At 42.0% G+C, this 14,794-nt stretch overlaps 1 protein-coding gene across 6 annotated transcripts in view; it reads left to right on the top strand.

Annotated features, from left to right (window-relative positions):
• Positions 1–12,210, top strand: part of GLI3 (GLI family zinc finger 3) — a 202,037-nt gene extending 189,827 nt beyond the window's left edge. For all 6 annotated transcript variants that reach the window (XM_077786302.1, XM_021531964.3, XM_021531961.3 and 3 more), the window contains 4 exons: positions 67–231; positions 3,060–3,350; positions 6,670–6,997; positions 8,169–12,210. In XM_077786302.1, the coding sequence (XP_077642428.1) occupies positions 67–231; positions 3,060–3,350; positions 6,670–6,997; positions 8,169–10,459 (3,075 nt within the window). In that variant the 3' untranslated portion in view covers positions 10,460–12,210. The remainder of the gene's footprint in view (positions 1–66; positions 232–3,059; positions 3,351–6,669; positions 6,998–8,168) is intronic.
• Positions 12,211–14,794: the final 2,584 nt, after the last annotated feature.

Below are 14,794 nucleotides of genomic sequence, written 5' to 3'. Positions count from 1 at the left end.
TCCACTTTTGCAGTTTCCTGCAAGTCCAAAGATTAAAACTAAACTAGAACTATTTCTCATCTGCAGTTTGAAGGTTGTACAAAGGCCTACTCCAGATTAGAAAACTTGAAAACGCACTTGAGATCTCACACTGGAGAGAAACCCTATGTGTGCGAACATGAAGGCTGCAACAAAGCTTTCTCCAATGCATCTGACAGGGCCAAGCACCAAAACAGGACTCATTCCAATGAGGTAAGTAATCACAGCTTCAAAAGATTAATATAATTCTGTGTTGAACAGACTTACAGTTGGTCAATGTAAGCAGTGTATTACAGAGGACAGGCACAGCAACCCTCAGCAACCTGAAAGGAATGCAAGATCTGAATGCCTCTTAGCAGCACAGTACGTCATACAGACCTGGAAATTTATTACATGTAGGAGAGTTTTGAACAAGTGAGTCTAATGGAAACACATGTATTAACCAGGGACAGATCCTGTTTTCCCTGTAAAGCTGGAATTATTTTTCCATCTTGAGCTGGAAGGGCTCATTGAGTGCCTGGACCCGTCCCCATGCCTGTGTTGGCACCAGGCATGTGCTGGGATGCAGCTTCCCCAGCATACTTTGGGGTGCTGCAGACAGCCACAGTCTCCACATTAGACATCATGGGTTGCCATTTAAGGTCTGAGTTACACCTTTTTCTTCTTTGGCCTCTCTCACTCTTCCTTTCCAGTCCTGAACAGACCTCATGGACTAGGGATGCAGCAGAAGAAATATGACCTTTCTTGAGGAAGCCAGCTTTGGCAGTCACAGCTGTTTCCAAGCTTTCAGTGTAACATCTCATTATTACTGCTGCCTCCTTTTTTTGGGACTCTTACCATCTTCTAGCATTGTCTTTGTTTTATTGCCCCATTTCAAGTTGCACAGAGAGTTACATCACCTCAACCTCACATCTCAGAGTCCACTCTTTCCTCCTTGACACGTCCCTATACTCCTTCACCTCTAGCCTAAACCGGGAAGTACTGGAAGGGCCGGACATACCATAGCAGCCATATCTATTTCCGCACAGCCTGTATCTTTCTCTAGCTGGCCGTCAGGTCTGTCGCAGGCACGCACTAGGGCCGGCAGATCTCCAGGGGGCATTCATCTTCTTCCAGTCCCCGCCCTGCAGCATCTCTTCACTCACAAAGGAAGCAGATGGCATTGCATAGCTCTGAGTTTCCTCATCTCTGCCGTGTGTGTTTTCAGCAGCCCAACTAATAATGGCTCTGAAGCCCTGCAGTGATTTCATGAATGGTCACCAAGGTAGAAGGAAGTTCACCAAGTCTTGCCAATAGCTGCCCGAGCTTTCTTTTTTCATTCACTGTCTGAACCAATCTGTGTGCTGCCTAGTTGGTGGGTTAAACCTTCTCACACTTAGTGATGTGACCTGCCCCTGTTTAAGTTCAGAATTTTGTGTCTACCAGTAAGTCAATCAGAGAAATTTTATGCTGAACATGATTTCTGATAGGTGCAGCCACAGGGGCAAATGAAACATTTCTTCACCATTACTTCACACCAAAACAGGCTAATCTTTTAAGGCAGCATATGCTGGTGGAGTGATGTGAATACAATGAAAAGCACAGACCAAATTCAGCATTTGCTTGCTGTGCCATTTTGGTTTTAAGTAGGTAACGTACAGAGAGCTTTAAAAGCAGTTGACATATCTTGATGACGATATCCTTACTCATGCAGAGGAGAGCTAAGTGACTTATACTTCCATAGCAATATGAGAAAACATGCCTCAGTAGCTCAACATCATCTCTAAATTGCTCATTTTTGCTCCTATTCAAGTAAATGGGAGGGTTTTTTCCACTGATGCCAGTGGAAGCAGTCTCAGGCCTTAGACAGCTATGACGAAGCTATATTTGTCAAAGGCTCCACAGTGCCATGTATAAGCAGACAGAGAATCCCTCTGAGAAACTCTGCATGAAGGTCTCTTTCAATTTTTTGAAAACTAGGATAAAAAAACCCCTTTAAAATAGTAGTTTATTTGAAACAATTCACTAATGAAAATGAGTGAACAATACTTTGCTTCCTGAGGCAATTAAAGGATTTAGGAAGTGCTCAGCTCTTCTTTCTAATCCCTTCATAATACAAGAAAAAAGGCTTTGTTAAGGCTTTGTTTATAAGACAGTAAATTTACTTTATTCTACATTGCTTAGTGAGCTATAGAAATCCACAGATAAAGAAAGTGGTTTCTAAAAAAAATGAGTGATGAGTTATGCTAGTAGCAGCAATAATAGAACTAGAGCATATATTGTGGCAATGTGAAAGTGTTCATGGCATTGTATCTTATGCTTTGACATTGTACTGGTGATCTGAAGGAGCCAGAAAAAAAAAGCTTCCTCACTTAATTCTGCCTGAACAAATGGCCCAGCATCTCATGAAGGAGGTTATTTCTCTCAGTGTCAAGTAGCAGGTACTAGGCATAGTGGGAACACTGTCAAACTGCTGAGGGCAATGGACAGGGTTGAAAATTAAATCAGTCTTCATAAATTGCCATAGCTGAGTTGACTCTTCTGCTAAGATAAGTGAAAGCTGTGCCAGTTGGTACCCATGAGAGACTCTGCCCTCAATCAACTGTACAGCACTAGCTGCTACCTTCCGAACCAAGGGGAACTAATGGTTTTGACTAGGTGCAGTCACAATTTGATAGGACAAGTGTGATGGCTTTAAACTGGAAGAGGGTTGATTTAGATTAGTTATAAAGAAGAAACTGGTTACTGTGAGGGTAATGATGCACTGGTAGAGGTTTCCCAGAGAAGCTGTGGATGCCCCATCCCTAGAGGTGTTCAAGCCATGTTTGAATGTGGTTTTGACCAAGGAGTCCTTGCCCATATTGGGAAGGGAGTGAATAATTAGATAACCTTTAAGGTCCCTTCCAACCCAAACCATTCTATGATTCATTTGTAGAGACCATAGATTAGGTGACAAATTAACCGTGAAAGTGTATAACTGTGACACCAACTGTGCTCCGATGAGTTCTTCAGGAGTCCCACATGGAATAAAATCCAATATGGGTGGTTTTGTGTCTTGTCAGAAACCATATGTTTGCAAGATACCAGGCTGCACGAAGCGCTACACAGACCCCAGCTCTCTGCGGAAGCATGTGAAGACCGTGCATGGCCCAGAGGCACACGTCACCAAGAAGCAGCGGGGAGATATCCACCCAAGGCCTCCACCACCAAGAGACCCAGGCAGCCACTCTCAGACCCGGTCACCAGGCCATCAGACTCAGGGTGCCATTGGTGAGCAGAAGGACCTCAGCAACACTACCTCAAAGCGTGAAGAATGCCTCCAAGTGAAAGCGGTCAAGTCAGAAAAACCAATGGTATGCAATACACTGTGCCACTCCCTTTGTCCTTTTCTTCCTGCAACCAATTAATAATCTCTTTACTAAATGCTGTAAACTGTAAACTGTAGTTCACAAGGTTTGGTTTTTTGAGGTCTTCTTCTATGTTTACATTGTAAAATGTTTTTAAAGCTTAAGAAATAACAAATAAAAGGATTACAAATAGTCTGTGCAATATAGAATAAGTGCAGTGCTGGCAACTGCCACAATAATTGTTTCTTTTAAAAAAGCTCCATCTTCTGGAATGAGCATAGTATGAGAAAATCAGAGTTTTTATTTTAAAAAGTAAACATTTTTTCCACTCTTCTGTTTCCAGAAGAAAGATTAATCTGAATCTTGCAGGCTGAAAGCCAGAATTTAAAAAAAAAAAAAAACAAAAAACAACAAAACTAAACAAAACAAAAACAAACAAACAAACAAAAAACAAAAAAAAAAAAAAACCAAAAAAAAAAAAAAACAAAAAACAAACCAAACCAAAACAACAAAACCACCACCAAAACAAACCATAAGTCCAAATGACTAAAATTATGATATTGATGATCATAATTTTTTGAGAACCTAGGAAAGCAATCATATTTTGGGGGCTTGAGGCTTTTGGATCATGGATCAAACTGAAATGAAGCAGGATGAATTGACTTTTTTAAACAGCAGATGGGCATCTTTTAATAATGTCTCTGTTGTGATGTGACCTCTTATGTTTATCTGATACTTACTCAAGTTAACCTAGTCCAAGTTTAACTAAATCAAGTTGAATTGACAGTCTGCAGGTCTTTTCTCTGGTTTACCTTAATGTATTACATTAAACTGTTGAAAGGACTATATTTCATTTTTTGAGATGCTGTCTTAAAGTTATTTCATTTGCTTGAATTTCCTGTGCCATCTGCCCTCTTCACAGGGGTTAATTCAAAGGCAGCCACTCCATCCTCTTCCCCATCTGGGTCTATGATTCATCTGTATCCATCCCTTGGGGACTACAAATATGAGCCCTCCAAATTCTGCTCATACTGCTAATCATGCTGCAATTCGAAGTGATTACTCACTGAAATATGAGTTAATGCTATGTTGTGCCTAAGGCTTATGCTCAAACTGTTCAGTATTAATAGTGAATTCAAAACCTTTGAAGGGCTGATGATAAGCTCCTGCTGAAGTCTAAAGGAGGTCCTCTGCCATCTTTGGTGATAACTATCTTAGTTTACAAAGGAGCAATACCTCTTCTGCTTTGCATTTTGAGGCATGTTGAACACAGTTTTAACAGGAAAATTTTTAGAAGATGGGTACTAATGCCTAGAGCTTACATAGTATTAAATATTTCTCAGTGAAAATTATATTTTAAAAATAATTCTGTGTTTCTTGCTTTTCATTGCATGTATGAATTAAGGTATATTTTCTGGTTTTCAACTAATCCAATGTCTTTTCTGTCTAATGCTCTTAAATGTCTTATTCTAACTTCCTAAGGACAGTGGGTAATAAGGTGAGGGCATTTTAACTTTTCTGCTATTTTTCTTATTGCAACAATATATATGTTTTTATTTTAGTCTTCTGCCTGTTGTTCAGTCATCCCTTTATTTAGTAATGTGCAATCCATCAAGCGCATTCCCAGTTGTAATGTGTTGTGAACATTTTGCAACACTTGACATGTGAAAAATCTGGCTTATATTGGTGAAGTATCTTCAGAAGTGTCTTTGTACTTTCCCCTCTAGATGAGACATCCATTTGTTTTCTGTATTACACATCTAGAAGTATATGTCCTGCATAATACAGTTCTTGTTTCTGCACCCTACCTCACTGTGATCTTGACATGTGCTACAAGAACAGGCTTCTGATAACTATTACTCTTCTTCCATATGGCATGGATCTATTGTCCAGAAGCATAAACTTTCTTCCATATAATAACTGTTATTTCTATTCTTGTCACCAAATCTACTATGGCCAGGATTTGGAAATGAACTTGCTCAGTGTAGCCTCATAAATTCTAAGCATCATCATTGAAGTTAGAAATAATAAAATAGTTATTGAATCTCAAATGTACTCCTTAGGGGCATATGAAACTACAATAGTGCCATGAATCTGTGTCTTCATTCATTGATGTTTAAAGTGAGAGTTGTCTCTGGCACTTCAGAAATTCTAGACAGCATTTTTCAGTAAAATGTACATAAAGATCACAGAGTGGTAGGAAAAAAAAAACCCAAAGAACAAAACCACATCAGAAGCCCTTAAAGTTAAATACTTACATGAAACTGTTCTTGTGAGCAAAACAATACTGCATGCCCCACTGATTTGTGATCACACTGATAGAACCTTACAGTGAGATATTAAGTTCAGAGACTTCTGTCTGTCTTCCTCTGTTTTGTCTGTAAGTTTGTTAATTTTCCCATTCTTTTGAGAGAACTTTATAAAAAGTCTGAAAAGTAAATCAAGCCTGTGTTTCCCCACAGCAAAAGTTCTGCTAGAGCAGCAGGGAACACTCCCTGTTAAGAAAGATGTTATTGTGGCATGTTTATATCCCTGCAGATTAACAGTCTGTATTGTCTACTTAAATTCTTGCACTTAAAATCTTAAATTCTGATGAAACAAAGGATTTGATTTAGTAGATCATTACCTGCTTGATTGAGGACAGAGGTGGTATAAGTTAGGTGTAAGAGGAGATGTAAGTTAGACCTGAGTGCTGCCAGGGTCATGGGATGCTGATAATATGATACAGTATTTTTTGCACTGATGCTTTGTCCTTGTTTTATTACATGCCAACATTTCAGGCCAACCACTGCTTGTAACAATGAGCCCTAAGCCTGGAAAATGCTTACATTCTTTAGCCACAAGTCTAATTAAAAAACCAAAATTCCAATGTTATTGAAGTCTTGTTTATTTGTTTGCTTGCAAGCTTAGCAGTGTAAACTAATACCTTGTAACATGGCTGAATTCTCCTTTGGTTTTCTGAGCTGCAGCTTCAGTTGGGAAGAGCACAAAAGCAAAGTAGGGTATCCATCCATACATGCTCATAAATGGCTTGAAGTGATAGAAGTAACTCTGGGAATAACTCAGATAAATGTCTTATGGAGATCTATTGTATACCATCAGCAACATGTGAAAGGCAATTTAATCTTGTGTTTTACAATGCCCTTCACTGCAGCTGAAGCCAATATCTATAAAGTCTCCTTAAGAATGATCACTGTTATCATTTAAGGCTGAACTTTTCTATACCTGTATCTTTGGCTCCATTTAACCTTCATTTAGCACAAATGCTCTGGTTAACATTGTTTGCTTAATCCTCACACTCTTGTCTCTTACTTCCCTCCAACAGACATCTCAGCCAAGCCCTGGTGGTCAGTCTACATGCAGCAGCGAACAGTCCCCCATCAGCAACTATTCCAACAATGGGATCGAGCTTACTCTGACCGGTGGTGGTAGTATAGGAGACCTCAGTGTCATCGATGAAACCCCAATCATGGACTCTACCATTTCCACAGCCACCACAGCACTTGGCTTACAGGCCAGGAGGAATATGACAGGGACCAAATGGATGGAGCAAGTGAAATTAGAAAGGTTGAAACAAGTTAATGGAATGCTTCCAAGACTGAACCCCATTCCACCTTCCAAAGCCCCAGCCTTGCCGCCTCTCATAGGAAATGGTGAGATACACATAAGAGGAGTGATAACGCTTTTTATCTTTCATCTGATTGCTTGCTAGCTCAATCTTGCAACTCTTGCAGGAGTTGCACACCTTACAAAACTCAACAGCTGTGAAATGGTTTGTATAGATCACTTTCTGTTTATTCCCTCATTGCAAGTTCTTCTACCCACCCTCCAAGAAGTCTGATAGTCCTGTGTTTTACAGAACAGGAGATAGTGAGGGAGCCATGAATCACATTTTAAATATTCCCTAGTTAAAGGTTTTGACCCAAGATAATCATAATTCTGTCTTGTTTTGAGATAAGGCAGAAGAAATAAATACCTGTGAGTTTACTTTATGGAAGTCTTTCTGTAGAGGCCTTTGCAAGGCAGCCTTTGCAGAGATGTGGTAGGTTTCCCTTTAAATAACCTGTTCCTACACATAGAACAAATCATATGTACAGATGCTACTGCTGCAGAGGGCAGCAGTATGAATAAGAGGCTGAACTCTGAAGATCCTCAGTTGTTTACCTCCAAAGAGCTGCTCATGACCAAAATGGATGTTGCTGCTGCCCCTACTCGGCCTACAGCATGCCTGTAGGTTTCTGGGCTCCACCCAGCAGTGGCAGCCCAGGTTTTCTGAGACCCATTCAGTCAAAAGAAACTATGTAAAATTAAGAAATGTATCATGTTTACTTCAAACCAAACCAAAACAAAACAAGGAAACCGGCAAAAGATGTTTTGCAGTTGTTAGGAGCTATTTTAAGAATATTTCAAGAAGCCTTAGAAATGACCTTGAATAGCCTCCAATTTGTATATTTTGCTTTTCCATGCAAATGCCTGTTCAATTATATTTTGCCTATAAAAAGCTCTGTTACAAATGTGTCCTCCTGGCACATCAGCCAGCATAGCTGCACTGCAGGCTAGAGCACTGCACCAGCTGATGACAATTTGTGGCTATGGGCTATAAATTTTCTGCTGGGATTCACACTGAAATGTTACCCTTGAGTCTCTGAATTAGCTTTTAACCTGAGGACGCAGTTTTTCTCTCTACTTCTTGCAAGAAAGAGCCCTGATATAATTGGCTGTGATGATGTTCTTCCTCTATACTCCACCTACTTTGTTACTGTTTGTTTTCCTCACCAGTTTCTGGATAATACCTCTTTGTTTAACTGTGAATTTTACCCGCAGGTACCCAGTCGAACAGCAGCTGCAGTGTCGGAGGATCCATGACTATTCTGCCAAACAGGAATGAGCTCTCCAGTACGGACATCACTGTGTTGAACATGCTGAACAGGAGGGACAGCAATACTAGCACAATCAGTTCAGCCTACCTGAGCAGCCGCAGGTCCTCTGGAATCTCACCTTGCTTCTCCAGCCGGAGGTCCAGCGATGCCTCCCAGACAGAGGGAAGACTGCAGAACGTGAGCGTTGCAGACTCCTACGACCCCATCTCAACAGATGCCTCCCGGCGCTCCAGTGAAGTGAGCCAGTGTGATGACCTGCCAAGTCTTCTCAGCCTCACCCCAGCCCAGCAATACAGGCTGAAAGCTAAATATGCAGCAGCTACTGGTGGACCCCCACCAACTCCACTGCCTAACATGGAGAGGATGAGCCTCAAGACAAGGATGGCACTCTTGGGTGACTGCAGGGAGTCTGGAGTATCTCCACTGCCTCCAGTGAACATCCCTCGAAGATGTAGTGATGGTGGGGCAAATGGTTACAGCAGGAGACATTTTCTGTCTCATGAAGCTTTAGGAAATGGGACAAGGAGAGCCAGTGATCCAGTCAGAATGGCCTCCGACAACCTCTCTGTCCCACGAGTCCAGCGTTTCAACAGTCTTAATAGCTTTAACACTCCTGCTTTGCCTCCATCCATGGAAAAGCGCAACCTTGTTCTTCAGAACTACACCCGTTCTGAGGGTGGCGTCTTCCGCGGCTTCAGCTCTCCCTGTCCTCCAAGCATCAGCGAGAACGTCGCCCTGGAGGCTGCTACAATGGAAGCAGGTAGCAGTCTGAATGATGAGGATCTCCTGCCAGATGACGTGGTCCAGTATCTGAATTCCCAGAACCAGGGCATGTATGACCATTTGTTCAACAATGTTCTAGATAGCAACAAAATGCATCACAGCTCAGTTTCAGGAAACAACAATTCCAGCAACTTTGACCAAGCCCCTACACCGAGCAGTCAGCAAGCGGGTCCTGAGGCAAATAAGAGTGACTTGCCCATTCAGTGGAATGAAGTAAGCTCAGGAAGTTCTGACTTATCTCCATCAAAACTGAAATGTGGTCAGCGGTCAGCAGTGCAGCAGGCTCGGGCCTTCAGACTGCATAACAATATGATGCTTCAGCAGCAGAACCTGGAAAGAAGCAACATAGCCCAGCAGAATGGCTATCAGAACGCGATGGAGAACAACACTTCCTACAGTTTACAGCAAAATATGACTCCTGCCAGCAGAGCCGGGAATTCTTTCAGCATGCAGCCCAACAAACCTTACAGTGAAACCATGGGCAGGCAAGCAATGATGTCTGGGGTGACAGACAATTCCTGTGGCATGGCAGTGCAAGGGCAGAAGCTGAGAATCAGCAACATGCCAGTGAATGGGAGCCAGCAAAATTTCAGCCATCCCCTGGCATCCAGTGATGAAACAAGCAGTATGGCAAATGGGATGCAGGACAGGAATATAATGGAACAGGAATATTTGCAAAGCCAGCCAGTAGGAGATGGAATTCGTTACCAGGGAGTCAATCAATCTGGTCAAATGATGCTAGGGCAGGTTAGTCCTACCTCACAAGGCAGCCTGTATCAAGGGCCACAGAGTTGTCCACTGGTGTCTCACACCATTGGTAGCCAGCCTTCAGGTTTGTCAGTGGCCAAAAGTTACCAGTCATGCTCTAATTACAGCAGCAACAGACGGCAAAACGTGTTGAGAAACAACCTGTCCCAACAGCAAAGACACATAGGTGATGGCAACCAGACATACAGGGTAAACACCATTAAGATGGAAATGCAAGGTCAATCACAGCAGTTCTGCTCTAACATACAGAATTACTCTGGTCAGTTATATGACCAAACCATGGGCTTTAGCCACCAAGCTATGAAAACAAGTTCTTTCTTTGGTTCAGAAGCCAGCTGCCTGCTGCAGGGGACTGCAACTGAAAACTCATCTGAGCTTCTTTCCCCGGGGACTAACCAAGTGTCAAGTACAGTTGACAGCATTGACAACAACAGTCTAGAGGGTGTGCAGATAGATTTTGATGCTATCATAGATGATGGGGACCATGTCAGCTTAATTTCAGGAGCCCTGAGCCCAAGTATCATTCAAAATGTCTCCCGCAATTCCTCACGCCTCACCACTCCCCAAGCATCTCTTACATTCCCAGCTATGCCTGTAAGCACAACTAACATGGCTATTGGGGACATGAGCTCTTTGTTGACCTCACTTGCAGAAGAAAGCAAGTTTCTTGCTGTTATGCAATAGACATAAAAAACAAAAAAAAACCCTTAGGAGATAACAGATGGAAAAAAAAGACTCATATTTTTTAGTTGTGTATGTATTTTAGCAATCTCATCTCACCTAAATGGGATGTGTTTCAAGTATATTCCTTTTATGGAATAAGGACTCTGAAAACCCTAAAGTGTTCTAGGGAGAAACTGTCTTCCATTTCAGTTTTGAATCAGTATTGCTATGCCCATTCCCTCCCTTTCTCTCTTTTCTCTCTCTTTCGTGCCCTTTTCAAATGTCTGTATGCCTCTTATTTTTGTTTTATTTTTTACCTGTAAACCAATGTAAACGTGTGAAGTGCATGTTGTGGGGTTTTTGTTTTGTTTTGTTTTGGGGTTTTTTTGTAAAGAAAGGCCTGATGAAATGATAATTTTCTGTTACTTAAATGAAGCTAGACCTTGTAAAACTGTTGCAACTTTTCCTCTTGAACTTATAACCAGGCACAATGTGAAGTGAGCATACAGTGATGAAATCCTCTCTGGATGCACTGGACACATCACACTGAGGTGGAAAACCAGCTTAGAAATGCACTGCCATGGTACCCCTGGGCTGCAGTTTCAGAGACATGGAGCACAAAAAGTTGTGAGGTTCAAGTAAATAAGAAATGTAAAAACCATCAGCTCTTTGATATCTAGCAAAAGCTGAAGGTTTTTGCAAACGCACACAGAGACAGCAGTCACTGCCTTGAATAACAATACTGAACTTGTGCCATGTTTGACCTATTTCAGAGGAAGGAGAGGACCAGAAAGCTGTTTGTTGTCCAACTCTCATCTTGTGCAGTATTGGTATTCTGGTTTTCAGCCTTCTTTTTTAAATGACCGAATAGCAAAATTATGGGCATGTATAGTGACTTTGGTAGTCTACAGTCTTCCCATTGCATACCACATTTGTGGAGATACAGTCAGGGTGTTACTAAGTATTTCATACAGTGAAATCACAATATTGCAGTATTTCATACTGGGGATTTTTTTTTTTTTTTAATGCAAATTGTTCAGGTTTAACTTGCTGAGCCACTGGTTCTTATGTGCTGGAAGAACTATATGTATATCCCCTTTAGCCCAGACAGCTCCATGGATACATAGAGCTTCAAAAACATCATGGGCATGTCATGTAAAAGAAGTAGAAAATGAATGACTGGCCCAGTTCTCAGACTAGCCAAATAAATCAAAGCAGTTGCAAGCAATCTGATAATCTTAAATGTTTTTCCACTGTGTCCAGGCTTTACAAAACCAAGAAATTACGACTGCCATTAAAAATAGCAAATAAACAAGGGGAACTGCAAGTATTCAGAGATCACAGACTATTCTGATCTGGAATTATTATCAGGTCCAACTCTTCAGTGAATGGCCTGTATGAGAATCAAACCCACAACTTTGATGCTATTAGCACTATGCTCTAACCAACTGAGTTGTCTGGCAACTAATCAAAGCTCAGAAAGACCAGCCCAGCTTCTTTCTCTCTCTCTTGGTGACACCATGTGTATTTAATTTCCAAGCAAACCAGTGGGTCAATGCCCAGGGTCAGTTACACTAGCAAAAAATTGAAACCAACGCACTGTGATCATTAAGCTACTCACTGGTAGAGGTGAATGGCATTTTCTCTGTGAGCACTGGCTTGTTTTTGGCTCTGCTGTGCTCCATGTCTGCACCCATAGGTGTGCTCCTGAGTGAACAGGCTGCTGTGGGGAGCAATTACAAGACCACAGCTTAAATTCACCCACTCCAAGAAGCTGCATGGAGTTCCAGCCCTTGAAAACTTCTCAATTAAATCCCAATAATGAAGTCCTACTATGGGATGAAGATTGTGCAGGCACTTACAGTCATGGATTTGATGTCTATAAGGAGCTGATGTTATAGTAGGCATATAGCAAGAGGAGGGAGCATAATCAGTTTTAAAATACAGATAAACTTTAGCCCAGTCAAAATCAGAAGGTGACTTCTGTGGGCTAGAAACCATAGCATTTTTTTCAATAGGTGAAATACCAGCTGATTCAGGACATGGCATTTGAGGAAATGTGTAGGAATTTAATCTCAGTGAAGCTGTCAGATAACACTGATCTGTTAGTAGCTGTTAGAGTCAGAGCATGAATGTGTAAATCAGTAGGAAGACATCATCAGAATCTGGTACAGGGGCCATATTTGAGATTATCACAGCATGTACCAAGAGATTTGCACTGTGAGCTGGAATGTGAGAAATCAAGACAAATGTAAATATCCTACACCTTTTATCATGATCTAGTTCCTATCTTTCTTTTATGTTTAGCCAGCATTTCTTTCTTACTCTGTCCCGTGCACACATATTTACTCACCCTGCACTTTTCTCTTTGACACTTCCCCTCCCAGCTTCCCTGCCCCTGACCAGCTATCACAGCCCGCCTGCAGGGGTCCTTGGGCTGCATGGGCAGTTGGGCACTGCTCACCATAGCAAATGACTGGATTGCTGTGGCAGTGGGAAAAGGGCCTGCAGAGACCTTCTGCCTGTACACAACCATTGTCCCTGCTCTGCTGCTGGGACAAGAAGCGATGCATCCCCCTGGGCAGGTCCCCAGGGGAAGGGATGTTCCTAGGGCTGTGCTGTGCATTGCAGTCCTGGGATACAGCCCACAGCCCTGCAGAGAAGCAGCACTATAGGCATAAGGAAAGGATGTGCTGGACATGTTTCAGATGGTTCTCAGTAGCCAATCTTGTCTGTTTATTAAAGCTATCAATTACATGTTTACAAACAATTTCAACAGGGAGACTTATGACCAGCCTGGGAGTAGGTGGCTTGGGAGAGAAGTCTTTTATTGTAATGGAACCAATACATTAAAAAAAACCCAAACATCCCCAACTATTTTTTAAATTCAATTTTCCAGTTCATAATTGTATCTGCTGGTGCAATTGATGCTGGGAAGCTATTAACAGATGTGATCCATCAGAGCTTAGACGGAGCCATTCATATTGCTCCAGGCTGAAAGAGACTGTTTGAGTAGCCAGTTTGTCTTCCTGGATTTGACAAACCTTTGTCACTCACTTAGCCTTGTCTTGGGCCAGCAGTGTGTCTTGGCAGAAACTACATGCTCAAGAAAGGCATCCCACTTGATTTGGCAAAGCTGAAGAATCAGAGACTCCACTGTGTCCTTGGGGAGTTTGTGCAAAGGATTTACCATTTTCACTATTAAGTGCATGTGCTCTTATGTATCACTTTTCAGTTTTTAGTGTTTTCTCATGCTTTTCTGTTTTATACTAAAGAGGCTGGTTTTGGTACCTGTGAGGGTAGCAATACATCGTAGCCCAGCTATCTTGGGTTTTAGTTCTTTTTTGATAAGGTAGACTGGTCTCTCTGAGCATGGCACTGTTACACTGGACACCAGCTTTCACTTTTCAACCTCCTTCTCAACATGTGGCAGTCTGGGGAAAGTCCTATCAACACTGGTGGGATGAGTTTACCAGCACCCCTCTACCCAGTTATAGAGTTGCTTTTGTGTATGCGGCACATCAGTAGATTTTTGCATAGCTCACAGTGCTCACCCAAGAGTACAAGAAACTGCACAATATATCATGACTTTTCTATTTTTAAAGCATTGCAGCATAAGTCTAAATCACCATTTCTTGTGAGGGTCTTCCACATGCATTACTGTTGGCCTTGGGCGCATCATTAACACTCAGCCTGCCTGAAGCGTGTGTGTTTCTCCAGGCAGTTTTACTTTCCACAAAGTGGAAGTTGCCAGTGAAAAGTTTATCTGTCATTTACATGCAGGTGAAGGAAAGGTGTGTTTGCAGGAAAGTCAGTGGGCTTCCATGTGGGAGTACAACGGTCCCACACATCCAACACCTGGCAGATGATGTTATTCTCTCCTTGGGGAATGGCCCCAGATGGTACGTGCATTATGATGCTGGCTGGCTGCTGACTTCCCGCCACTGCTTCCCCTGCCCCTCAGCTGGTCAGCTCACTTGTCCCGCCATTGCTTGTTCCCCTGCACAGCAGTGTTTGTATTCCCACAATGTATGTGCCTTATTTTGCGTTGACCCTGTGAAAGAGAGGGACCAGGATGTGTTGCCAAATTTTCCTGATGAGGCTGTACTTGCCATTGAGCTAATAGCACATACCACTGTTAATAGTGTCTGAAACATCTTGTAAACCTCTGTTATTCATGTGTTATTGTCCTTGGATTGGTGGAATATCTCCTATGGAACAGTTACTCTTGTCAGTCCTGCAGATGTGTAAGATAAAAGTGTTGCTTTTTTTAAATTTTTTAAATTTTTTTTTATAAAGCTTGTAATCCTTAAAAAAAGAGAATGTGTAAATACATTTATGTACGGTAGGAATAGT

Source organism: Lonchura striata, chromosome 1 (assembly GCF_046129695.1).
Source record: "Lonchura striata isolate bLonStr1 chromosome 1, bLonStr1.mat, whole genome shotgun sequence".
In the NCBI taxonomy this organism is placed as follows: Eukaryota; Metazoa; Chordata; class Aves; order Passeriformes; family Estrildidae; genus Lonchura; species Lonchura striata.
Note: the sequence above shows the minus strand (reverse complement) of the source record. Positions and strands in the feature narration are given on the sequence as shown.